The 23279-nt window shown below is 55.7% G+C and overlaps 2 protein-coding genes across 7 annotated transcripts in view; one reads left to right on the top strand and one right to left on the bottom strand.

Moving 5' to 3' along the window:
* Nucleotides 1-12379, top strand: part of AP2A1 (adaptor related protein complex 2 subunit alpha 1) — a 54320-nt gene extending 41941 nt beyond the window's left edge. For 2 of the 6 annotated variants that reach the window (XM_060288423.2, XM_060288424.2), the window contains exons 7-21: nucleotides 322-451; nucleotides 976-1077; nucleotides 2471-2579; nucleotides 5601-5751; nucleotides 6058-6226; nucleotides 6379-6516; nucleotides 6655-6837; nucleotides 7297-7394; nucleotides 7565-7796; nucleotides 7912-8079; nucleotides 8162-8325; nucleotides 8643-8708; nucleotides 9052-9108; nucleotides 9214-9296; nucleotides 9399-10542. In XM_060288423.2, coding sequence (XP_060144406.1) covers nucleotides 322-451; nucleotides 976-1077; nucleotides 2471-2579; nucleotides 5601-5751; nucleotides 6058-6226; nucleotides 6379-6516; nucleotides 6655-6837; nucleotides 7297-7394; nucleotides 7565-7796; nucleotides 7912-8079; nucleotides 8162-8325; nucleotides 8643-8708; nucleotides 9052-9108; nucleotides 9214-9296; nucleotides 9399-9601 — 2053 coding nt within the window. In that variant the 3' untranslated portion in view covers nucleotides 9602-10542. Of the gene's footprint in view, nucleotides 1-321; nucleotides 452-975; nucleotides 1078-2470; nucleotides 2580-5600; nucleotides 5752-6057; nucleotides 6227-6378; nucleotides 6517-6654; nucleotides 6838-7296; nucleotides 7395-7564; nucleotides 7797-7911; nucleotides 8080-8161; nucleotides 8326-8642; nucleotides 8709-9051; nucleotides 9109-9213; nucleotides 9297-9398; nucleotides 10544-10691; nucleotides 10814-10901; nucleotides 11019-11111; nucleotides 11182-11410; nucleotides 11546-11937 lie in introns of those variants that run through there. The other 4 variants (XM_060288425.2, XM_060288426.1, XM_030849889.3 and 1 more) reach the window with 4 other exon arrangements.
* On the bottom strand, nucleotides 11939-17445 carry FUZ (fuzzy planar cell polarity protein). Its single transcript, XM_030849911.2, has 11 exons — nucleotides 17143-17445; nucleotides 16762-16883; nucleotides 16399-16483; nucleotides 16109-16177; nucleotides 15782-15886; nucleotides 14761-14958; nucleotides 14519-14614; nucleotides 14067-14173; nucleotides 13909-13973; nucleotides 13753-13827; nucleotides 11939-12647 (listed from the first exon to the last, which is right to left on the bottom strand). Exons 1-11 carry the CDS (start codon nucleotides 17251-17253, stop codon nucleotides 12421-12423), a joined length of 1260 nt encoding a protein of 419 aa, XP_030705771.1. The 5' UTR covers nucleotides 17254-17445; the 3' UTR covers nucleotides 11939-12420.
* Between the last annotated feature and the right edge of the window lie 5834 nt (nucleotides 17446-23279).

The raw sequence follows: 23279 nt of genomic DNA, 5'->3' as shown, positions 1-23279 counted from the left end.
AGAGCCGACAGTAGTGCCTGGTTCCCAGTAGGTGCTCAATAAGTGGATGGTAACTGAATGAAGGTGCAGAGCCACGCTTGGCATTTTGCTCGGCCCTGCCCATGACCCCATGAGGTTACTGGGATGCAACCCATTTTGCAGATGAAGAAACTGAGGCCCGATGGGCAGTGAGGGCAGCACCAGATGGGTTCCTGGGTCTGCCGGGCTTTTTCCGCCTCTTGTTGGACACCCTTCCTGGGAGGAGCGAGAGAGGAGGGGGGAGGTGTGCAGGGCCGTGGTCACGCTGACCCCCCACTCCCACCCCACATTGTGTCCCGGCAGGGACAGCATGGACAGTGTGAAGCAGAGTGCAGCCCTGTGCCTGCTGCGGCTCTACAAGGCCTCACCCGACCTGGTGCCCATGGGCGAGTGGACGGCCCGCGTGGTGCACCTGCTCAATGACCAGCACATGGTGAGACCCCTGCCTGGTGCCCAGGGACCCTGGACCCAAGACCCACCGCCCTTGGCAGCCACCTGATGCCTGGGGCCCCCCACCTCTGCCCTGATTCCCACCTGGATGCCTGGGGACCCCTCCTCTGCCCTGATTCTTACCTGAATGCCCAGGGCCCCCCACTTCTGTCACTGACACCCACCTGGATGCCCGGGGTTCCTGTCCAGTGTCCCCAACACCCGTCACTCACCCAGCCCCTCAGAAAAATCCCAGCCTCTGTTTCCGACACCCAGAGATTCCCCCATCGGCTGCCCAACCAGCACAGAGACACTGACATCTGTCGCCACCCACAGTGCTCCAGTCCCTCATGGTCCCCAAGCCGTGAAACAGCCACCACGACACCTGTACAAACCCAAGCGCACCCCTCAGGCCACCCCAGCCCCAAGTACTCCTGCGCCTCTCCTCTCAGAACCACAGCCTGGACACTTGTCCCCAGTCTGACCCTCCCCCGAGGGCCCTGACCTGCCACTCGTCTGCCCCTACAGGGCGTGGTCACAGCCGCTGTCAGCCTCATCACTTGTCTCTGCAAGAAGAACCCGGATGACTTCAAGACATGCATCTCCCTGGCTGTGTCTCGCCTGAGCCGGGTGGGTGTGGTATCAGCGCCAGCTGCAGCGTCCCTGTCCCCTGGGCACCTCTCTGGTCCTCACTTTCCCAGAGAGACCATCTAGCTCAGTGGTTAAGGACTCAGGGTCAGAGCTGGGTTCATCCCAGCTCCGTCACTTCCTGGCTGTGTGGCCCTAGGCAAGTGGCTTCACCCCTCTGGGCCTCGTTTGCCTCATGTGTTCAAAGGGGATTATTCCAGTGCCTGCCTCACAGCATAGCTGCTGTGAATTAATCTGTATAAAGAGCACAGGGCCGGGCATACGATGAGCTCCCAGGAAGTGAGGTTGCTCTCCTGTCTGTCTCCCTCTCGTCCCCCTCTCTTTCTTCTTCCTGCTTCTCCTGCTTTTCCTTCCCTCTTCTGCTCCTCTCACCACCTTCGCCCCTGTCCTGGGAACATGGCCTGAGGCCTCCTGTGGGCCCATCTCTGTGCAGGCTGACACTTGGGGACACGGATGAGTCAGACCCGAGCCTGCCCTCAAGGAGCTCCCTGTCCTGTTGAGGGGAGGGATGTACGGCAGGGCCAACTCAGGCACAGATTATCATAAAAGGGGCGGTGTGTGCAGTCGTGGAGGTAGCAAGGACGTTGCAGGCCCCCCAAAGGAGGCACTTCACCCAGCCTAGAAGTCTGGGAAGGCTTCCTGGTGGAGGTGATCCTTGCCTGAGTTGAGACTTGGAATAAATATAAATGTTTCCTGAGGAGGTCGAGAGAGGCCTGTGTTCTCCACCAAAGAGAACAACACACCAGCTTACTCATTCGTATTTTCATTCATTCACCACACATCCGAATTCTCTCGTGGGCCAGGCTTGGTGGGGGAGACACAGACAGTAACAGCGGGGGCGGGGCACCTGCTGTCATGGAGGCGGCTCAGAGCAGGATGGGGCTTGCTTCCTGGAGAGGGGTTTTCAAGGTGGCGTAGGAGTTTGTCGTGAGGAAAAAAAGTTGCTAATTCCCCCACCTCTTCCCTGATCCCTTCTCGTGTCTGACCTTGTAGTAGGCCCGGGGACCCAAGAATGGGTCAGACCCAGTTCCTGCCCCTGTGTATCTTCGGGTGTTGGGGGAGGGCCACAAGGAAGCACTCTCCAGGGAGCCGTGGGGTCCAGGTTCTAGTGAAGGCAGCCCAGGGCATTGTGAGGCGCAGAGTTGGAGTCCCCTTCACAGAAGGGGATCGGGTTGGCCGAGATTTCCTGCCCACCCAACGCCAGCTTTTCTTGGAAAAACCGACCAGTCCCAGATCCAGCCAGTCACTCGCTGTGTGCCCGAGGCTTCCTCACCACCCTCTCTGAGCTTCAGGTTTCTGCACCATAAAACTGTCAGGTCACAGCCACCCCTCCCCGTGCCCCCACCCATGCCTCGCCCCCCTCCTCTGCCCCCAGATCGTCTCCTCGGCCTCTACCGACCTCCAGGACTACACCTACTACTTCGTCCCGGCACCCTGGCTCTCGGTGAAGCTCCTGCGGCTGCTGCAGTGCTACCCCCCGCCAGGTACTGCCGAGCGCACCCGGGCTGGGGTCTGGGGCCTCCAACCCCATGGCTGGGCAGCGGGGCCGGGTGCTGGGGGTCTGTGTCAGGAGTCCTCTGAGGCTGGGCTGGTGCCTCTAGCCCCTGTTCCGAGGCTGCAGTGGGGGCAGCGCTGAGCCCAGGGCCCATGCTGGGAGGCCCCGGATGAGAATGTTGTATGAGGCTGTTGGAGACGGCTTGGGGGAGGATGGGCAGCAGAGAGCAGGGCATCCTCCCGGCTCAGCACAGACAATGGGACAAATCGCTTGTTTGTTGACTCCCCTGCTGTGGGCCTGGGTCCCTGCAAAACCAGACTCACGCTCCAGCCCTGAATGCTCCAGCCCTGGAATGTCGGGGCTGTCATCGCATCTGTTACAGATGAGGAAACCAGGGCTTGGAGAGGGGAGGGCCTTGTCCAAGGTCACCCAGCAGGTCAAGGGGCAATTCCAGGCCATGCAGTGGGAGTTAGCATAGCTCTGCTAGGGGTTTTCATGACCTCGTTGCTCATGGTCATGACCACTGGTGTGGACGGAGGGTACTGCAGTGAGCTGGTACTGCACCGGGGTGTCCAGGTGCCCCCAGCAGAGCTGGCGAGGGGCAGCTGTCCCTGAAATAGACACACCGGGCAACTGAGGCTTGGAGAGAAGACATTGCCTTTCCAGGGCAGCGAAGGAAGAGCAGAGCCTGACTCCTGAATCTCTGCTCTAAACCCTTTCCCTCTACCACGTGGGCCGTGGCTCCCCCGGGCTTCTGTATCCTCGGCTGTCCGACCTCACAGAGCAGTTTTGAGGGACCCTGTGCTGAGGTGCTCAGCACACAGTAGGCGCTTGATAGACCAGTGCCCTTCGATTCAACCAGGGTGCTAAGCACCTGCTGGGGGCCAGGGAGCTGGTGTGTAGCCCCAAATCTTCACAGCCAGCTGGGTGCGAGCGTGCGCGTGCGTGCACACACGCACACACTGTAATGGAGTGTATGATGTAGGTGACACCCAAGGCCCCTCCCAGCGGGTGAAAGCCAGGGATGAATTTTGTCATGAGGCCCTGGGGAAGCCTCGTCCCCACTCTGGGCCTCTTTTCTCATTCTGTAAGGAAGGGCATAGCTAGAACCTAAGCCCTCTTGCATCTAGAAGCCCCGCCTCATAATTTTGGGGTGTGCCCTGGGCAGGTACCTCACCAACTCTGATCCCCTGCCCTGTGAGAATTGCAGCCATTCCCCCACCCCACCCCCACCCAGTGCTGGGCAGGGAGGGGCTGCTCCAATTTGTTTCCAAGTAATTTATTTTTTATTCAGTTGCACCAGGTCTTAGTTGTAGCAGGCAGGCTCCTTAGTGGCAGCACGTGGGCTCCCTAGTTGCAGCAGGCGGGCTTCTTAGTTGCAGCTAGTGGGCTCCTTAGGTGTGGCATGCAAACTCTTAGTTGTGGCATGCATGTGGGATCCCTGACCAGGGATCGAACCCGGGCCCCCTGCATTGGGAGCGCAGAGTCCTATCCACTGTGCCACCAGGGAAGTCCCATAAGTCTCTTTTAATCTCGAAGAATTCCCCCTTCATTCCATGACACTGGCCTTCACTGCAACCTTTGGTTAAGAAAAATTTTGGACATAAGGATAACTTGGGAGAACAGTAAAATGACCACACCCAGATGCCCCTGACCCAGACTCAGCGGAGCTTTACCACTTTGCTGGATTTGCTCCCTTGTTCCCTCACTGTCTCGGACATCCAGTTGCTGAATTACTTGAAAGTAAGTGGCAGGGACTTCCCTGGTGGCTCATTGGTTGAGAATCCTCCTGCCAAAGCAGGGGACACGGGTTCGAGCCCTGGTCTGGGAAGATCCCACAGGCCGCGGAGCAACTAGGCCGGTGCGCCACAACTACTGAGCCTGTGCTCTAGAGCCAGCGAGCCACACTACTGAGCCCACATGCCACAACTACTGAAGCCCGTGTGCCTAGAGCCCGTGCTCCACAACAAGAGAAGCCACCACAATGAGAAGCCTGTCACTGCAGTGAAGAGTAGCCCCCGCTCACCACAACTAGAGAAAGCCCGCGTGCACCAACAAAGACCCAACACAGCCAAAAATAAATAAATAAATTTATTTTTTAAAAAAAAGTGGCCGAAAAAAAAAAGTGGCAGACATCATAACACTCCCCCTCACCCCAAAATATTTCCGCAAACGTCTCTTAGAATCAAGAGCGCTACAAAACCGCAGTGCTCTCGCCACGCCTAAGCAGAGTTGGAATAGCCTTGGGGTCATCAGCTACCCAGGCAGCAAACTGCCCTAATTGTCCATAGCATTATTTTTATGGCTTAAAAAATACAGCCTAGGACCACAAATTAACTGATTACGTCTTTGTCATTCTTTTTTTCCATCTGGGATAGCCCCACCCCCACTCCCAGTTTTTGAAGAAACGGGGAGGTTTTGGGTTGCGGTGTGTCCCATGGTTTGGATTGGGCCGATCGCTGCCTGTGTCCTTTAGCTGGTTCTCTATCTTGTGAATTTCCCGATAGATTTGGGTACAACATTCTTTGCTAGAACACTTGACAGTTGTTCTGTCCACTTGGTGTTGCCTCACAGGTGAGGGAATGGCAGTTCCCGGGGTTTGTGTGAGCTCCTAGATGGCACCTGTCTCAGGCACTCAGACCCCTCCTTGGGAAGAGCCAGGTTTGGGCGTGTCTCTGGGGAAGGTTCCCGCAGCTTTCTTTGTTCTGTGAGACTGCTAAAGTGCATGAGTGCTGCGGAAGGGGAAACGGGGGCTCCCAAGGGTGGAGCCTCTGGCCCAGCAGAGTTAGAACGGAGCAGGAGAGCTCAGGTCTGGAGTCATGTCCTCTGTCAGCCTCCCCTGGTCACCTGGGGACCCAGGAAGGACTTGGGGGAGTAGAGGCCCCAGCCTGAAGCTGCAGGGCCCGCACTCTTCCTCTGGAGGATGCGAGCCATGGCGTGGCCCCTGCCCCTGGCATGCGGGCCGGGCCGGCAGAGAGCTCAGCCCAGGGCGTGCCCTCTGGTTCCCCAGAGGACGCGGCCGTGAAGGGGCGGCTGGTGGAGTGTCTGGAGACCGTGCTCAACAAGGCCCAGGAGCCGCCCAAGTCCAAGAAGGTCCAGCACTCCAACGCCAAGAATGCCATCCTCTTTGAGACCATCAGCCTCATCATCCACTACGACAGGTGCCTGCCTGCTGGGGGCGGGAGCCTGGCCTGGGAAGGGAGGGCTGAGGGCCGGGAATGTGCCTGCTAGCTAGGAGGGTGATGGGGGTGTGAAACGCTGCCCTGCCAGATTGGCACCGGGCCCCTCTTGAGGGGCAGAATTCCCGAATATCTGTATTTGGGCTGGATGCCCAGGTGTCTGGGTCCCCAGGGGACCCAGGGCAGGAGTTAAGAGCTGAATCAGCTGAGGCCCGGTCCTCCATCTCCTCATGTCATCTTGGGTGTCTTCCCTGCCCCCACCCCGGTCTCTTCCTCTTTTGCCGGCAGTGAGCCCAACCTCCTGGTCCGGGCCTGTAACCAGCTAGGCCAGTTCCTGCAGCACCGGGAGACCAACCTGCGCTACCTGGCCCTGGAGAGCATGTGCACACTGGCCAGCTCCGAGTTCTCCCACGAGGCCGTCAAGACCCACATTGACACCGTCATCAACGCCCTCAAGGTGCGACCTTTGGGAGCCTGCCCCCGGCCACACTGACCTGGCCTGTGTCTCCTCTGCTCCCTCAGAGAGGCTCTGGGGGTCAGAGGCCCTGGGGTGGCCGGCCCATGCCAGGAGGGAGCCTAGAACACACCCTACCTGCTCTCCTCCCTCAGACGGAGCGGGACGTCAGCGTGCGACAGCGGGCGGCCGACCTCCTCTATGCCATGTGCGACCGGAGCAATGCCAAGCAGATTGTGTCAGAGATGCTGCGGTACCTGGAGACGGCCGACTACGCCATCCGCGAAGAGATCGTGAGTCCTGGCAGGGGCAGGACGCCCAGACTCCTGGGTCTCCAGATCGGGATGCGCTGAGCCCAGATGGGGTGAGTGCACACCCCACCTCCCCGCCGTGGGCACACTCGCACACCCGACCTCCCTCCTGGCTGGCAGGTCCTAAAGGTGGCCATCCTGGCTGAGAAGTACGCCGTGGACTACAGCTGGTACGTGGACACCATCCTCAACCTCATCCGCATCGCGGGCGACTACGTGAGCGAGGAGGTGTGGTACCGCGTGCTACAGATCGTCACCAACCGTGACGACGTCCAGGGCTACGCTGCCAAGACCGTCTTCGAGGTCAGCACCCCCGTCTCACCCCCACAAAGGGGCCACAAGGCAGAGCAAGGACAGCTGGGGCGGTGGGCCAGGTGGCCTGGGCCTCCATCCTGCTTCCTCCTCCTCAGAGGGGCCTTGGCCTCCTGGGGCCTTCCAGGGACACAGGGCCCGGGCCTCCACGGGCTCATATATATGAGGGTCAGCAGGGCGTGGGGTGCCACCAGTCCCCAGGTCCCGGCAGTTTCTCACTCCCTCTGCCCCAGAAAAGAGGGCCCATTCTGCCCCATTTTACTCCCTGTGTGAGCTCCGGCCAGTCACTGAACTGCTCTGTGCCTCACTTTCCCCATCTATAAACCCACCCACAGCAGAGTCAGGAGGCTTCTGCAGTTAATAGGAGTCGAGGGCTCAGCGCCGCGCCTGGCACATGCTGAGCGCTCCTGAGTCAGGGTGGTGCCACTCACCGCTGTCCCCGCCCCCCAGGCGCTCCAGGCCCCCGCCTGCCATGAGAACATGGTGAAAGTTGGCGGCTACATCCTTGGGGAGTTTGGGAACCTGATTGCTGGGGACCCTCGCTCCAGGTGAGGGGGTGAACGCACACAAACTCCTGAGGGGTCTGGGGCCCTGGGGTCCGCCTGCGATCCCCGGAAAGGTCCCCCTGAGGGAGGCAGCACCTCTCATGGGGGCTTCTGGGAGAGGGTGGTGGAGCTGGCCACCTGCTGACGCGCACCCCCGGCCCCGCCCCCTGCAGCCCCCCAGTGCAGTTCTCCCTGCTGCACTCCAAGTTCCACCTGTGCAGCGTGGCCACCCGGGCCCTGCTGCTGTCCACCTACATCAAGTTCATCAACCTCTTCCCGGAGACCAAGGCCACCATCCAGGGTGTCCTGCGGGCCGGCTCCCAGCTGCGCAACGCCGACGTGGAGCTGCAGCAGCGCGCCGTCGAGTACCTCACCCTTAGCTCGGTGGCCAGCACGGACGTCCTGGTCAGAGCCCCAGTCCCCACGCGCCCCTCCTCTGCACCTCTGTCCCCTCCTCCTCCCCGGGACGCCCGTCCCTGACCTGCTCCTTCCCCCCAACCCCCCTGCCCCGACCCCGCAGGCCACGGTGCTGGAGGAGATGCCACCCTTCCCCGAGCGAGAGTCGTCCATCCTGGCCAAGCTGAAACGCAAGAAAGGGCCAGGGGCCGGCAGTGCCCTGGATGATGGCCGGAGGGAGCCCAGCAGCCACGACATCAATGGGGGTGTGGAGCCCACCCCCAGCACCGTGGTGAGTCCCGTGGGGCTGGGCTGCCGGGGCTGGGCCCAGCCATGCCGTCCTCTCTTTTCACCTGTGCCTGCATTCCCTGCAGTCCACGCCCTCACCCTCCGCCGACCTCCTGGGGCTGCGGGCAGCCCCTCCCCCAGCGGCACCCCCAGCTCCCTCGGGTGCGGGCAACCTCCTGGTGGACGTATTCTCCGACGGCCCGGCCGCCCAGCCTAGCTTGGGGCCCACCCCCGAGGAGGCCTTCCTCAGGTACCGCCCGCCTTGGGCCCAGGGCTGCCCCCTTTCCATCTGCCCCCTCCCAACTCCCCCCTCCCTCCCTGTCCCTCAGCCTCTGTCGCCCTGGCTGCCACCTCCCCCGGCCTCCTGCCTCCCTCTGGGCCACTCTGGACTCTTGGCTGACCCTGGCCACCCTGTGTTGTCCTTTCCCGTCATCACGTCTCAGCCTGCTCTTCCTTCTCTCCTTCCCTTCTCCCCACTCCCTCTCTCTTCGCCCTCTTGCTGCCTCTCTGGGATTGGCTGCTGCCACGCCTGTCTTCTCTTGTCTGCTCTGGGATTGGATGGCCCAGCGAGCTGGAGCCGCCTGCCCCTGAGAGCCCCATGGCTTTGCTGGCTGATCCAGCTCCAGCTGCTGAGTAAGGGGTGGCCTCAGGGGGTTGGGGGGCAGACTCCCGTGTCCCCAGGGAGGGTTAGGGGACTGGGAGCTCTCGTCAAGCTCTCCTGATGAGCTGCAAGGAATTGGAAGGGAGTGAAATCAAGGCCATCTGATACAGGGTAGAGGGGTGCTGACGGTACCTGCCAGGGTCCTATTCCCACTAGAGGCAATTGCCAGTCTGATTCTGGGGCTCTTTGGGGAATCTGGGTATATGGGTTCTGGCCTTCTGTTCCTTCAGGGCTTGCAAGCTCTCACCACTAGCTCTGGGCCTTTACCTCTAGCCCCCCAAGCCCCTTCCCATCTCTCTCCTTTCCCACCTGCAGCCCAGGTCCTGAGGACATTGGCCCGCCCATCCCGGAAGCCGATGAGCTGCTGAATAAGTGAGTCGTGGGTGAGGTTGGGGAGGGCAGTGGGGACAAGTGGGAAGCACAGAGCAGGAGCCAGGCGAGCACCCGTCATCTTGAGCTCCCACCGCCCCCACCCAGGTTCGTGTGCAGGAACAACGGGGTCCTGTTTGAGAACCAGCTGCTGCAGATTGGAGTCAAGTCAGAGTTCCGGCAGAACTTGGGTGAGTCCAGGGGGCGATGGGGTGAAGTTTCAGGGAGACCTTGGCTTCGGGAGGGCATGGAAGGAACTCAGATGGAGCCCTACCTCTCCTCACCCCCCACAGGGCGCATGTATCTCTTCTATGGCAACAAGACTTCAGTGCAGTTCCAGAACTTCTCTCCCACCGTGGTCCACCCTGGAGACCTCCAGACTCATATCCTGTCGGCCTGGCCCAGCCCCGCCCCTCCAGGTCCACCTTCCTGGCAGCTGGGAAGGAGATGGACCCAGGTCCAGACCCCTGTTGGGCCCTCTTACTTGAAAGCCTGAGCCCGTGGTACTTCTCTGAGATTTAGTGTCATCTGTAAGATGGGGTGGGCCTCTTTAACAGGACAGGAGATGGTAGTGACATGATGTGATAGGGATGCAGGAGGTGTTACTTCTGGAATCACAGCTGCTCTGGGCCTCAGTTGGTCCCTGTGAAGCCCCTCCCGTGTCCTGACCTCGTCTTCCATCGGGCTCGACACCCGATTCCAGTGCCTCCTGCCCTCGAAAGCCAGGCCTGGGGGGCTTGCTGCCAACCACGGCCTTCTCCTGTGTGTCCTGGGCCAGTCACTTGGCCTCTCTGAGCCTTGCTATCCCTTCTGTGAAGTGTAGATCTTCCTCCTCCTTTTCACAGGCTTGTTTTGAATATCAGTGTGGTTCGAAGACCCTGGAAGGGTGGCTGGCATAAAGGAACTGCTTGAGCAGTGTCATCAGTCCCCTGTCCCCCTTCTCTGGGCCTCAGTTTGCACAACTTGGAAATTAGAGTGGTTAGACCCTAAAACTGAGGACCTTTTCAGTTCTTTGGTTCATTCAGCATTTCCAGAGGCCTTCTGTAGGCTCAGCTCTGTGCTGGGCAGGGCCCGGGGGAGAGAGACATAAGACCCCGTCCTTGCCAGTGGGTTGTCGACACAAAGGCCACCATTTTGGTGAACCTACCCTGTGCCACACACACTGACAAGTACTTGTGCTGGATGATTTCATTGACTGCTGAGGACACTACGTCCATTTCGCAGATGAGGCTAAGAGAGGTTAAGTGACTTGCCCATAGTAACCGAGGTGCTAAGAGCTGGGATTCAAACCCAGGTCAGCCTTCAGAGCCATGGTGTGACCTGTACCATAATGGAGGTGGCTGAGCCCACTATGGAAGGCCAGAGGAGGCACCTAGGTCAGAGGTTTGGCTTAGGAAGGACTTTGGAGCTAGGCCTTGTACGATGAGCCCTGGACGGCAGCGCTGAGCCCCTGAAGGGACGGCAGGCTGGGGCTTCCAGGAAAGTTCTGAACCATCAGGTGGATGGTCAAGTCCCTTCCCCATCACCACCACCCCGCCCCCCGGGCCGCTCCTGTTTCTGGCTTCCTTGACCACGGGCGGGCACAGCTGGCCGTGCAGACCAAGCGGGTGGCCTCGCAGGTGGACGGTGGGGCACAGGTACAGCAGGTGCTCAACATCGAGTGTCTGCGGGACTTCCTGACGCCCCCACTCCTGTCCGTGCGCTTCCGGTGAGTCAGGAGGCGGGGCGTTGCCGGGTAGGCGGGGGTTCCGGGGCGAGGGTGTGGTCTGACCGAGCCCTCCCTCCTCTCCCGCCAGGTACGGGGGCGCCCCCCAATCCCTCACCCTGAAGCTCCCGGTGACCATCAACAAGTTCTTCCAGCCGACGGAGATGGCGGCCCAGGACTTCTTCCAGCGTTGGAAGCAGCTGAGCCTGTGAGCCGCGCGGGGGACGGAGCCAAAGCCGCCCTCAGGGTGGGCGGGGCTGGGGCTTCCAGATCCCTGACTTGAACCTTTCCCGGCCCCTAGGCCCCAACAGGAGGCGCAGAAAATCTTCAAAGCCAACCACCCCATGGACGCGGAGGTCACTAAGGCCAAGGTGAGACAGGCTAGACAGGAGAAGCACCGCGGCTAGTTTCCCAGCCCTGCCTCTCTCTCCAACTCTGGGATTTGGGGAGCAGTGGCTGCTCCACTTCTGAGCCTCTGTTTTCCCATGTGTAAAGTGGGGCCAATTTCCACTCCAAAGGGTTTGGGGGAACTGGTGTGCCACTGTCTGGGAGCTAACAGAGATCGGGCACCCTCTGACGGCTCCCCCCCTTCCTCCTCAGCTCCTGGGGTTTGGCTCTGCTCTCCTGGACAATGTGGACCCCAACCCAGAGAACTTCGTGGGGGCTGGAATCATCCAGACGAAAGCCCTGCAGGTGGGCTGTCTGCTCCGGCTGGAGCCCAATGCCCAGGCTCAGGTGAGTGGTGCTCTGCGAGGCTCCCCGCTTCGTGTGCATTCTCTGCACCCGGCCCCCTCCTGCCTCACTGTGTTCTTTGAATCACATGCCTCTGCTCTGTGGCCCTGTCTCCTCCCTCTCCTGCCTCCCTCCTGTCTCTCCATCCTCTGGTCTTCCTCTCCCTTTCCCTCCCTGACTTTCATCTCTCCATATCCCTTCCACCCTTTGTGGCCTCTTTTTTATCTTTCATCCTTTACCTCTGTCTTCCCTGGCCCTTCTATCACCTTTCTGATCCCTTGATCCTTTTTCTCTCCTCTCATCATTTATCTGCCCTGTATCCCCCTCCCCCCCAACCCCCCACCCCGGGCTCTCCATCCTCTCTGCCTCCTCCCTGAGTCCCCCCGTCCCCCCAGATGTACCGGCTGACCCTGCGCACCAGTAAGGAGCCCGTCTCCCGTCACCTCTGTGAGCTGCTGGCCCAGCAGTTCTGAGCCCTGGACTGTGCCCCCGGGGATGTGGCCGGCACTGGGCAGCCACCAGGACTGAGGCAGCCGTGGTGGATGGGGCAGCGAGGGGACCTCCGCTGGTGACAGGGAAGACCCCGGGGTCGGGGGGTGCCTAGGACCTTCCTCCAGCCTTTTGTATTTTTATTTTTGTTCATCTGCTGCTGTTTACATTCTGGGGGGTAAGGGGGAGCCCCCTTCCTCCCTTTCCCCCCCGAAGCACAGAGGGGAGAGGGGCCAGGGAAGTGGGAATGTCCTCCCCTCCCACCCCACCCTGTCGTAGCCCCTCCTGCCCCCTCCCTGTCCAGGGGCTGTGTATTATTGTGAGCGAATAAACAGAGAGACGCTAACAGCCCCATGTCCTTGTCTGTGTCTGGCGCTTACGCCCAGCGGTCAGAGGAGTGGGGTGAGGGCATGCAGAGTGTGGGTAGCTAGGCCCCGCAGCCCATGCGTGGGGCTCTGAGCAGACAGCAGCAGCAGCAACCGCCGTGGCCCCAGCTGCAGGGCCACCAGTCGCCATCCTGTGCCTGGCTCCTCAGCCCCCGACACCAGGTAGCAGGCTCTCGGTACCTGCGCCCGATGGACCACCTCCTCCGCCTTCTCCTCTGGCTGCCCCGCCTCTGAAGGAAGGACAGGGAGGGCCGAGGTGACCAGTGGGGCCTGGACAACTAGGATGCCAACCTGCGGGGGCCACCCCCATCCTGGGCCTAAGTTTGACTCCTGACAGAGGAGAGCCTTGCAGCTCCAGCCAGCTGTCAGGACCTGAGAAGATCACGGACTTTCTCCCCCTCTTCCCACCCAGCCTCAGTCCCCCACTTTCATGGGTACACTGCGTGTGCAGCCCTAGGTAATCTGCTTAGCAATACAGGTCATAAACACGCAGGAGATGTTTCCCAGGTGCCGGGCGCTGGGCTCCAGGGAAGACCTCCGTAACCCTTCTGAGGACCCTGCCCCACTTACAGGTGGGAAGCAGGTTGGGCGGTGGAGTCGCATAGCTCGGAAGGGACAGTCGTCTGCCCCTTCCAGGTGGAGCTTTTTACCATGTTGTTACACTCATCAGGGTCTTCGCTGGGGTGGTAGTGTCACTCTAGGTCCGCAGCCCATGCGTGGGGCTCTGAGCAGACAGCAGCAGCAGCAACCGCCGCGGCCCCAACTGCAGGGCCACCAGTCGCCATCCTGTGCCTGGCTCCTCAGCCCCCTTTGTCTCTCTGAGCCTCACAGGTCATATGTGACAACTTTTCCTTCCGGACCTGGGCTCCGTGGAATCTACCACCCCTACTCCACCCAAGACTATCGGCAAAGTGTGTACTTGCAGCACTAGAGCAGGAGTGTGTGGATGTGGGAGCCAGGCTTGCCTGGCTGAATCGTGGCTCTGCTGCTTATTAGCTCAGCCTGTTTCCTCATCCATAATATGGGAATGATGACATAACAGGAGATAGCCCTCACCTATGAGGATGAAGTGAGTCAGTACACAGAAAAGCACTTGGCAGGACATGAGGCCTCAGTGTTAGCTATTAGGATTAGCCAGGAGGTCCTGAAACCTACCGATTGGGACCTCCCTGCCCCTCTCTTGCCTTCCTGTCAGTGTGCACTGCCCAGTCCTCACAGACAGCCACGCCCACTTCGCAGCTGGCTTCTCCTACCAGTTTCCCCACCATCAACTTGTGAGAGCTGGGTCTCAAGTGTCCCAGCCTGTGCAAAGGGGGCGCTGTGCCCGGCGCTGACCTGGTGGAAAGTGCGTGGCGGTGACCAGGGTGTAGAAGGAGCGGAAGAGGCGCCGACGCTGCTCAGAAGACGGTTCTGAAGGGGGAAGAGGGACAGGGTAACAGAGAGCCCCTCCCCAGCCCACGCCCCTCCTGGCCCCGCCCTCCTCTCAGTCACCTTGATCCCCCGAGGGCTCCACCGTGAAGAGGCAACGTTTCAGTTCCAGGTGGAGGAGCAGCAGCCTGTGGGAAAAGAGGTGTCACGGCCAGAAAAGAGGGGATGAGGACCCCCAACCCACTCCCCACCTCCAACCCACTCCCCGGTCTGAGCCCTACCCAAGGATGTCCGTGTGCAGGGGGAAGCCCGCGGGCAGCGCTCGGGATCCCAGCGGCAGGCAGGCCCGCAGCGGGTCCAGCAGTGGCTGCCACCAGCGCTCCAGAAGCTGCAGGGGGCGTGGCCAGCGAGAGAGGCGGGGCCGGTGGGTGAGGTCGGGGGAATACCAAGAGAAGGCGGTTTGGCCAGGGCAGGGGAGGAGAACACAAGGGCAGAGGGCAGAGGGGACCGGGGAAGGGGCGAGGTCTGGAAGGACGCTATAAGAGGGAAAGAGGGGCCGAGCTGCGGGGACGGTGATTGGAGCACAGCCCGAAGGGGGCGGGACCTACGAGGGGCGGGGGCGGGACCAAGGGCGAGTCAAGCGTAAAGAGCGCACTCGCGGGTCAGGGTGCTCAGAGAAGGGCCGGGGGTAGCGGGTGAAATAGGGGAAGAGCGGGACGTAGCCCAGATTCACCTGTGCATCCAGCTGGCTGAGGGGAGGGCGCGGCCCGCAGAGCAGACACAGCTCCAAGCCCGGCAGGAGCGTCAGGGTCAGAAGCCGGTGCGGCACCTGAGGCAGCCCGCAGAGTGGGCTGGCCGCAGCTCCTCCCCTTCTCATCGCAAGCCCCGCCTCCTCGAGACAGCCTCCAGGTACCACCCCTTGCGCGCTCCTCCCCGCCCCCACCTTCCCCCTGCCCGCCCCATCCACTCACTCACCGTGGGACTCCCGTGAGGCAGGTACACCGGGTAGTCGCGAGCGGCCTGCGGCGGCAGGGATCCCACCAGCCAGGGGAGCAGCACGGCTTCCGGCATCCCCAGCCGCCACCAGCTCTCTGTCGCTGCCACCACCCGGCCCGACACGACCAGGCTGACGAAGGCCGTGCCCGCAGCCTCGGCGAACCCAGAAAGGGCTTCCTGGGTAAGGGAGGCAGGCCGGCTGCAGGTCAGGAGACCTGAGCAGGGCCGACAGTGACTTCCCAGGTGCGTAAGGAGTGGGAAGAGACGGCCATACAATTCAAAGCTTGCCTGGTGGCCGTGCTCATGTGTCCCACCCTCCCTGGGCCTGAGTTCCTTCACCTTCACATGCAGGTACCATCCCAAGTCACAGTGCGAAATTAAACAGGTAGGGTGATTGCTACATAGCCTGACACGTCCTACAGAAGCTAATACTTGTAACAGCAGCAGCTACGGTTTATCGCGTTGTATTATAGGCCAGGTAGGCGCAATCTACAACCTACTGAAGCTCAGAGAGGTCAAGTCACCTGCCGAGAGTCACAATGCTGGGAGGCAAGTCATGCCAGATGAATCCAGAGCAATATTTAAGGAAGGGGAGATAGAGATCTCCTAGGTAGAAGGAACAGGATGTGCCAGGGCAGGGAAGCTGGGAAGCTGTGGGGATTTGTGAGACTCATGAGGCAGCTGGGAGAGGGTGGACTGTGGAGTTAGTAGAGATTAGGGCGAGCAGGCTGGCGGGCGTCAGATTCCTCAGGTCCTCAACACCAGGCTGAGGGGCTGAGACCTTGTCCTGGGGGTGATGGAAAGCCACGGGCGGGCTGTGACCAGGGGAGGGGCAGGGGCAGCTCTCGGTGTAGAAAGATCCTTCCAGGGTCAAGGCGGGGGTTGGACTAGAAGCCAAAAGGATAGGAAGAGGTTGAGGCAATGGTCCGAGGGTAAGAGGATGGGGACTGAGCCAGGGCCAGAGGGACAGTTTTAAGACTTTACAAGGCATTCCCAATACCTGCAGCAGGGACCCCTCTGGAGGAACCACACAGTCCACACACTGGGTCAGGTCCCCGATGAGCTCTGAGTCCCCAAGGAAGCTGTCGATGAGGCGGTAACTGGCCTAGCAGAGGGAAAATGAAGCCTAGGACCCAGGTGGTACCCAGATCTGCTGCCTCCTCCTCAGAAAACTGGCCCTACTGGGCCTTGCTGAGGGGTGTCAGACAACCAAGCTGCCCCCTGAACCCACTGGGTCAGGCTGCCCCGGGGGCTTCTGGGAACTGTAGTTCCCAAATATCAGTAACCAGGTATCCTAACTTCCCATCCTCACGTCCTGCAGCCTCACCCTCAGCTCCTTCTTCAGTCTCTCTACATTGCGGATATTGGTCAGCTCTTCAAGTCCCACAAGAAGAACCTAGAAGAAACATATAGGAGAGCAGGGGACCTGGATTACTGATTATAAGACAGGAGGGGCTGGGACTCAGACTCCTGTGTCTGCAGGAGGAGGAAACTGGGGATCTGGACTCCTTAGTCCGAGGCAGGAGGGACTGAGTTCTAGGATTCCTGGGTCCTGAGGGAGAGGGATGCTGAGAGTTCAGATTCCTGGGATTGGAAAAGAGGGCTGGGGAGTCTCACCATGGCCCCAAACACCATCTGGAGTAGTCTCTCCAGCCTCAGCTCCGAGGTGCCCTCCTCAGATGACAGAACAATGAGGGTGATGCTGTGAGAAAGGAAGGTGAGAAGGAAGAATGAGTCCAGGCCAAGGAAACAAGGCAGGGAGGAGAGTAGGGTCTGCCCTTGATCCTGGATGCCAGCTACATCCATGCCCGAGCACAACCTGCTTTTCATTCAGAGAAACTCAGGGATCAGAAAGGGTAACTGACTTGTCAAAGATCCCACAGCCAGGTAAACAGCTGGCGTTGGAGAGCTGGATGGCCTCAGGGTCGTCTTCAACAGGAGCTATCACCCTGGCCCTGCCCCCAAGCTACCCTTGGAGACCTGTCATGGAAGCTCTTCCACACCACGGTTGTGTCCTCCGTCTTCGCAGAGCTCAGCTGCACCTCGAGATTCTGCCCAAACATATGGACTCCATTGAGGGAGCCGATGACAGAGAATGGGAGCTGGGGAAAGATTGGGGATTTTAGACAGGAGCCCCCAAATCCCGTCTTCTATTGGAACCAATGACTCAGGTCCCCAACCCCCTCCTCTCTCTAGATCTCCTGGCCCCTCCTCTTCGGGGAACCAGGATCACTGGTCAATTGCACCCTCGACCCTCCAAACTCAATTCTGAAACTTCCCCAGCCCCTACTCCCTTGAAGACCCAGAGTCCAAGCATCTAAACCCCTTCCATTTCGGAGATCCAGGCGCCCGGGGCCCCACCTGTTGGCGGGCGGGGGCGCCGCCGCGGCTGCTCCTGCAAAACAGAGGGACCCCGCTGGATGCCGCGAGGCACAGCAGATGTACGGTGCCTTCGGTCCCCTCCTCCCCCATTTGGAACCCCCGCTTCCCAGTCCCTCCGTGGGGACAGTCAATGCCCGCCTTGGAGCATGCCGGTAGTCACACGAAGTCAGGCTGCGGTCCGAAGCCGACAGAGGGCGAGATGGGGAGCTAACTGGAAGAGGACTGGATTCCCGCCTTCTTCATCCAACTCAAACCCCCATCAACTCCTATTCCAGCACCTCCCCCACGCCCCGTTACGCTCTCTTCCGCCCCAGCCGGAAGTCACAATACCCCTAACAAAGATGGCGGCTAATTTTATTTGCGAAGCTTCCTAGTCGCTCCTTGGAGCGGTTCGACTCTATTTAAGAGAATGAAGAGCCCGACTCGAAGGTAGGGACTGCGCCAAGGCGTTGCCTAGTAACCATCACGTAAACTAATACGTTTCACATTCTAAATTGACAAAGAGCCGTGCCACACTCAAAGATGGCGACGGTGCCGAGGCGTTGCCTAGCAACCGCTTTGGCTTAGCTTTCCGTTTTGTAGTGGCAGCACTCTGCCATACTCAACGATGGCGACAGTGCCTAGGCGTTGCCTAGCAACCACCATTCAGTCCTCGTTCTCTTCCAAGGCTAGAAACAGTTGTGCCCCTCTCAAAGATGGCCGCATGACGAATCCCGAGCACTTCCTTAGAGCAAAATCTCCCCCCTCACCCTCGAGGATGGTTTGGTCCGGCGAGCGTTGCCTAGTAACCCACAAATGGCATGGTTGTTTTTGCTGTTAGAAAAAGAAAGATGAAATCCTTTATTTTCCAGAATCGGAAAATAATATTATTTGTAATGAATTTATACATGATAGTGTATTGTGCAGAATGTGAAAATACTCCTCCCAAAATCCTTTCCCTAAAATAAAATCTTTACAGTTTAACACAGAATACTCACGTTTTCACAAATATGGTTACTGTGTTAATGTTGTTTTCAAACTTTCTTTTTCTCATGAAACCGTATAAATGCAATTCGTCTTTTTTTTTTTTTTTTTTGCGGTACTCGGGCCTCTCACTGTTGTGGCCTCTCCCGTTGCGGAGCACAGGCTCCGGACGCGCAGGCTCAGCGGCCATGGCTCACAGGCCCAGCCGCTCCGCGGCATGTGGGATCTTCCCGGACCGGAGTACGAACCCGTGTCCCCTGCATCGGCAGGCGGACTCTCAACCACTGCGCCACCAGGGAAACCCCACTTCATCTCTTTTGAATGTCCTATTCTAACCTATATTATAGATGTAACAAAATAGATTTAGCCTATCCTATGCTGATATGCGTTAGGTTCTCACCTCTGTGTGTTTAAAGTGATGAAGTAAATCTTCATTGAGTTATCAATTTAGTCAGCTAGATTTTCTCTCTCTTTTTTTTTTAACATCTTTATTGGAGTATAATTGCTTTACAATGTTGTGTTAGTTTCTGCTGTATAACGAAGTGAATCAGCTACATGCATAGCTACATCCCCATATCCCCTCTCTCTTGCGCCTCCCTCCCACCCTCCTTATCCCACCCCTCTAGGTGGTCGCAAAGCACCGAGCTGATCTCCCTGTACTATGCAGCTGCTTCCCACTAGCTATTTTACATTTGGTAGTGTATATATGTCAATGTTACTCTGTCACTTTGTCCCAGCTTACCCTTCCCCCTCCCCGCGACCTCAAATCCATTCTCTACGCCTGTGTCTTTATTCCTGTCCTGCCCTAATGGTTCAACAGAACCATTTAGATTCCATATGTATGTGTTAGCATACCGTATTTGTTTTTCTCTTTCTGACTTCACTCTGTATGACAGTCCATCCACCTCACTAAAAATAACTCAATTTCGTTTCTTTTTATGGCTGAGTAATATTCCATTGTATAAATGTGCCACATCTTCTTTATCCATTCATCTGTCGATGGACACTTAGGTTGCTTACATGTTCTGTCTATTGTAAATAGTGCTGCAATGAACATTGCGGCACATGACTTTTTGAATTATGGTTTTCTAGATCTTTTCTCTTTTGTGAGAACAGTTGCCCTCATTTATCCAAATATATTTACAAAATATATAGCAATATTAAAAAACATTTGTTTTTTTAATTTATTTTAAAAAATTTATTTATTTATTTTTGGCTGTGTTGGATCTTCGTTGCTGTGCGCGGGCTTTCTCTAGTTGCGGTGAGCGGGGTCTACTCCTCGTTGCAGTGTGCAGGCTTCTCATTGTTGTGGCTTCTCTGTTGCGGAGCACGGGCTCTAGGCACGCAGGCTTCAGTAGTTGTGGCACGTGGGCTCAGTAATTGTGGCTGGCAGGCTCTAGAGCTAAGGCTCAGTAGTTGTGGTGCATGGGCTTAGCTACTCCGCGGCATGTGGCATCTTCCCGAACCAGGAATGGAACCTGTGTCCGCTGCATTGGCAGGCAGATTCTTAACCACTGTGCCACCAGGGAAGCCCACATTTGTTTCTTTTAAACATGTTTTGTCTGCACTCTGGATTTGATTTCTAATAGTTGATAAGAAATATTAAGACATTTACCCTGCACATTAAATTACATTAAACTAGAGGAAAAACTGCATAAAATAACAAATGAACTAAAATATCAATTTCTCCCTGTAGTTCTATGAATTTTTTCTTTAGTCCACTTATATTTATTTTCTACTGATATATTTAGATTTATTTCTATTGTTTTATTTTTATATTTCTTGTTCTGCCTTTTCAACGCTTTTTTCCTCCATTCTTATCTTTTACTGGATTTTTTGTTTGTTTGTTTCCTCAGTTCATTATTTTCTCTTTCTTCTGGTTTCAAAGTTATACACGAATTCTCTTTTATTTTTATTGGTTATCCTTGAAACTTTACCTTACACATCTAATTCAGCAAAAAGTTAAAGATCTTAAACCCTCTCTCAAATAATACAAAGAGAATATAACACCTTAACTCCGTTAAGCTCCCTCCCAGACTAACCAACTAGTGTTGTCAGCATTTTAGTTTTACTTTTTTTATGCCCTCGTTGAATATCTCTCTTATTTTATGCAGGCAATATTTATTTGTAATTACGTAAATGTTTATGACTCATGTTGCTCTCCCTCTTCCTTCTTGTCTCTCAGATAATCTTTCCAGGTTAATTTAAAATTTTCCTACTGCCTGAAGTACTTCCTACCGAAAAACTGTTTCTCCCCTCACCCCATTTAAGGAACCGGCTTGCTCCCCCTCACGGAGCAAACAAGGGCACCTCTTTCTTGTTTTCGCTCCCTCCTGCTGCAGCAAGAGTCCCAATAAAGGCTTGCCTGAATTTCTTGTCTGGCCTTTTATCATTTTTTATTGATTAAAGAGTCAAAGGAGGCTTCCCTGGTGGCGCAGTGGTTAAGAATCTGCCTGCCAGTGCAGGGGACATGGGTTCGAACCCTGGTCCGGGAAGATCCCACATGCCGCGGAGCAACTAAGCCCGTGTGCCACAACTACTGAGCCTGCACTCTAGAACCCATGAGCCACAACTACTAAGCCCATGTGCTACAATTACTGAAGACCACATGCCGAGATCCTGTGCTCCACAACAAGAGAAGCCACCGCAATGAGAAGCCCGCGCACCGAAACGAAGAGTAGCCCCTGCTCGCCGCAACTAGAGAAAGCCAGCGCACAGCAATGAAGACCCAATGCAGCTAAAAATAAAATAAAGTTTTAAAAATTATTAAAAAAAAAAGAGTCCAAGGACCCTGGTGGGTGACACATGGAACCTCTGGCCAATAGCCTGTGAAGAACTGAACCCTGGTAACGATGACGAGAATGAGTATGGGAGAAGATCCTTTCTAGTTGTGCCTCGAGGTGATTACAGCCCTGGCTGACACTTTGATTATAGTCTCTGAAGCAGGGGACCCAGCTAAGCCATGCCTAGATTCCTAATCTACAGAAACTGCGAAGTAACAATGATGTTGTGTCAATCCACTAAATTTTGGGGTAATTTGTTACACAGCAGGAGACAACTTAATGTCCTTTATTTATCCTATTATTTTGCATATTGTGGTTCATTATGAACCTGACAATTCCAGTACCTGGAGGTGGGGGACCTTCATCTGTTAACTGTTGTTTCTGTGGACTCTAATTTCAGTCTTTACTTCTGTGCTGGTGGTCTTTGTGATATTGATCAGAGTCCTCTAGGGAGGATTCACTTCTACTTCTGCAGGTTGTCAGGAGTGTTACTATCCTGGAACTAGATCAGCTGCCCTGGACGGCTCTTGCTTAGCTGGGGAACTACACTGAAGTTTTACAAATCACAGCTGGCTTCAGGCTCTTGGTAATGCCAGTGCAGTCCTATCTGGGGCAGGAAGTTCGATTCCAACTGCATCTTTTTTTAAATTTGTTTCCTCTGTGGGGGAGGGAAGATACTTGAAGACTACCCATACCTCTTATGAAACCACCAATGTCACAAAAACAATGTCATATCACCTAATGTATCATAATGCCAGAAGCTGAAGTCCAGGCTAAAATATCTCATTGTTTAACTTATCGTTTGTAATACATTAATGGAAATGGTTAAAAATCAGTTAATGGAGCCAATCACGCATTCAGCTTATCTAAAGAAAAGTTTCCTTATGGTTAGGAGAGAATTTTAGGTACCATTTTAATCTCCTTACCTATTTATCATTTTGCCTTTCTCCAACTTACTTTTGTCTTCCTTATAATTTTTTAAAATTTAATTACACTAGCATAAAAAAGAAAGGAGCTGCTTTAGATTAAAAGAAATTTAAGCCATCTAAATACGTGTTTGGTCATTGTTTGGATCTTGATACAAATAAAACAATTGTAAAAAGGCATTTTGAGAGAATTGGGAAAATTTGATTATGGATTTAAATGTTCAATGATACCAAGAAATAACACAATTTTGTTAGGGGTGTTAATGGCATAGTGGTTATGTGCAAAAATTTCCATCTTTTTAGAGATGCCTGTCAAGAATGTAGAAGTAAAATGATATGTTGGGATTTGCTTTAAAAGGGTTCATCAAAGAAAAAAGAAAAAAGGGATCGATAAAGTACATGTGACAAAATGGTGACACTGCTGAGTGCAAAGCAATGCACTCTTTTACCTTGAAATATATTGACAAACTGCATTGGAGCAAGTCGTTTTGGTTTCTACCCCCACTAGATCACCTCTGAGCCGGCTCATTTCACCCAAACCCTCCCACCCCAATGGACTTATTATTTCCAACTTTAATTAACATTACAAAGGTAAAATGCTATGTCATTGGACTCTCTGTTAGCACTTTTTAATTGGTGAAGATGAGCGGCTTGCAGATATTTGCTATTTTTAATATTTTTTGCGTGTGAGAAAAGCCTGCTTAGTTTTCTTCCCCATAAAAAAATCAAGTATTTCTATTTTCCTTAGTTTTTATTGATTAGTAACATGTATTTATGTAGCTACAATGACTTTCCCAGTTTACAGTATCGTTTTCAACTTGGTTCATGGAGTCTTATGCAAACAGTTCAATATTTTACGTTCTCCGGCTTTGCTGTAATGATAAAATCTTTTTCCAGTCTTCAGGATTATACAGGGTTATGCTTTCATTTGTTACATTTACATTTTTAATCCACCTGGAACGTATTTATGTTCTAGGCCAGTTTCTGGCTCTTCTCCCAGAAAACAACTAGCAGGTGTTGCTTAGCAACCTCCACTTGGGTTGGAGTTCGGCTTCTTTTCAGGGTGGGAAAAACAGCTGCACTCCCTTCAGAGTTGATTGCAACCTTAAAGCGTTGCCTAGTAACGCCGTTTCGGATGCTGTGATTGGACCCTTCACACGACCCCCCCATCCCCCCCAAGCCAGAAAGAACTTAACTAGAAACCTAATCTCTCTTTTAGAAAACAAGGGCAGCGTACGCGTTGCATAGCAACCAGGTCTCCAGACCCTCCCATTGAAACTAGTGTCGGAATCGTCGCCCCGCTCAAAAATGGCGGCTGACGCACCGCTTTCAATATATTTCGCTCTCGACAGTTCTACCAATAATTCAGTCTTCCACATCAGGCCCCCGAAGGGGTTCGCTAGGTCCTTTTTGAGTCTTGCACACACTGGGTGCGAAGGAGGAT

The sequence above is a fragment of the Globicephala melas genome, chromosome 19, assembly GCF_963455315.2.
Source record: "Globicephala melas chromosome 19, mGloMel1.2, whole genome shotgun sequence".
Taxonomy (NCBI): Eukaryota; Metazoa; Chordata; class Mammalia; order Artiodactyla; family Delphinidae; genus Globicephala; species Globicephala melas.
Note: the sequence above shows the minus strand (reverse complement) of the source record. Positions and strands in the feature narration are given on the sequence as shown.

Coding starts and splice junctions, on each gene's coding strand:
- FUZ (XM_030849911.2), bottom strand. CDS start 17,253: ATGGGGGAGGAGGGGACCGAAGGCACCGTACATCTGCTGTGCCTCGCG. Junction 16,178..16,398: donor AGATGGTGTTTGGGGCCATG/GTGAGACTCCCC, acceptor TGTTTCTTCTAG/GTTCTTCTTGTGGGACTTGA. Junction 13,828..13,908: donor GGAGCCCTCGGGGGATCAAG/GTGACTGAGAGG, acceptor TTCCCCCTTCAG/AACCGTCTTCTGAGCAGCGT.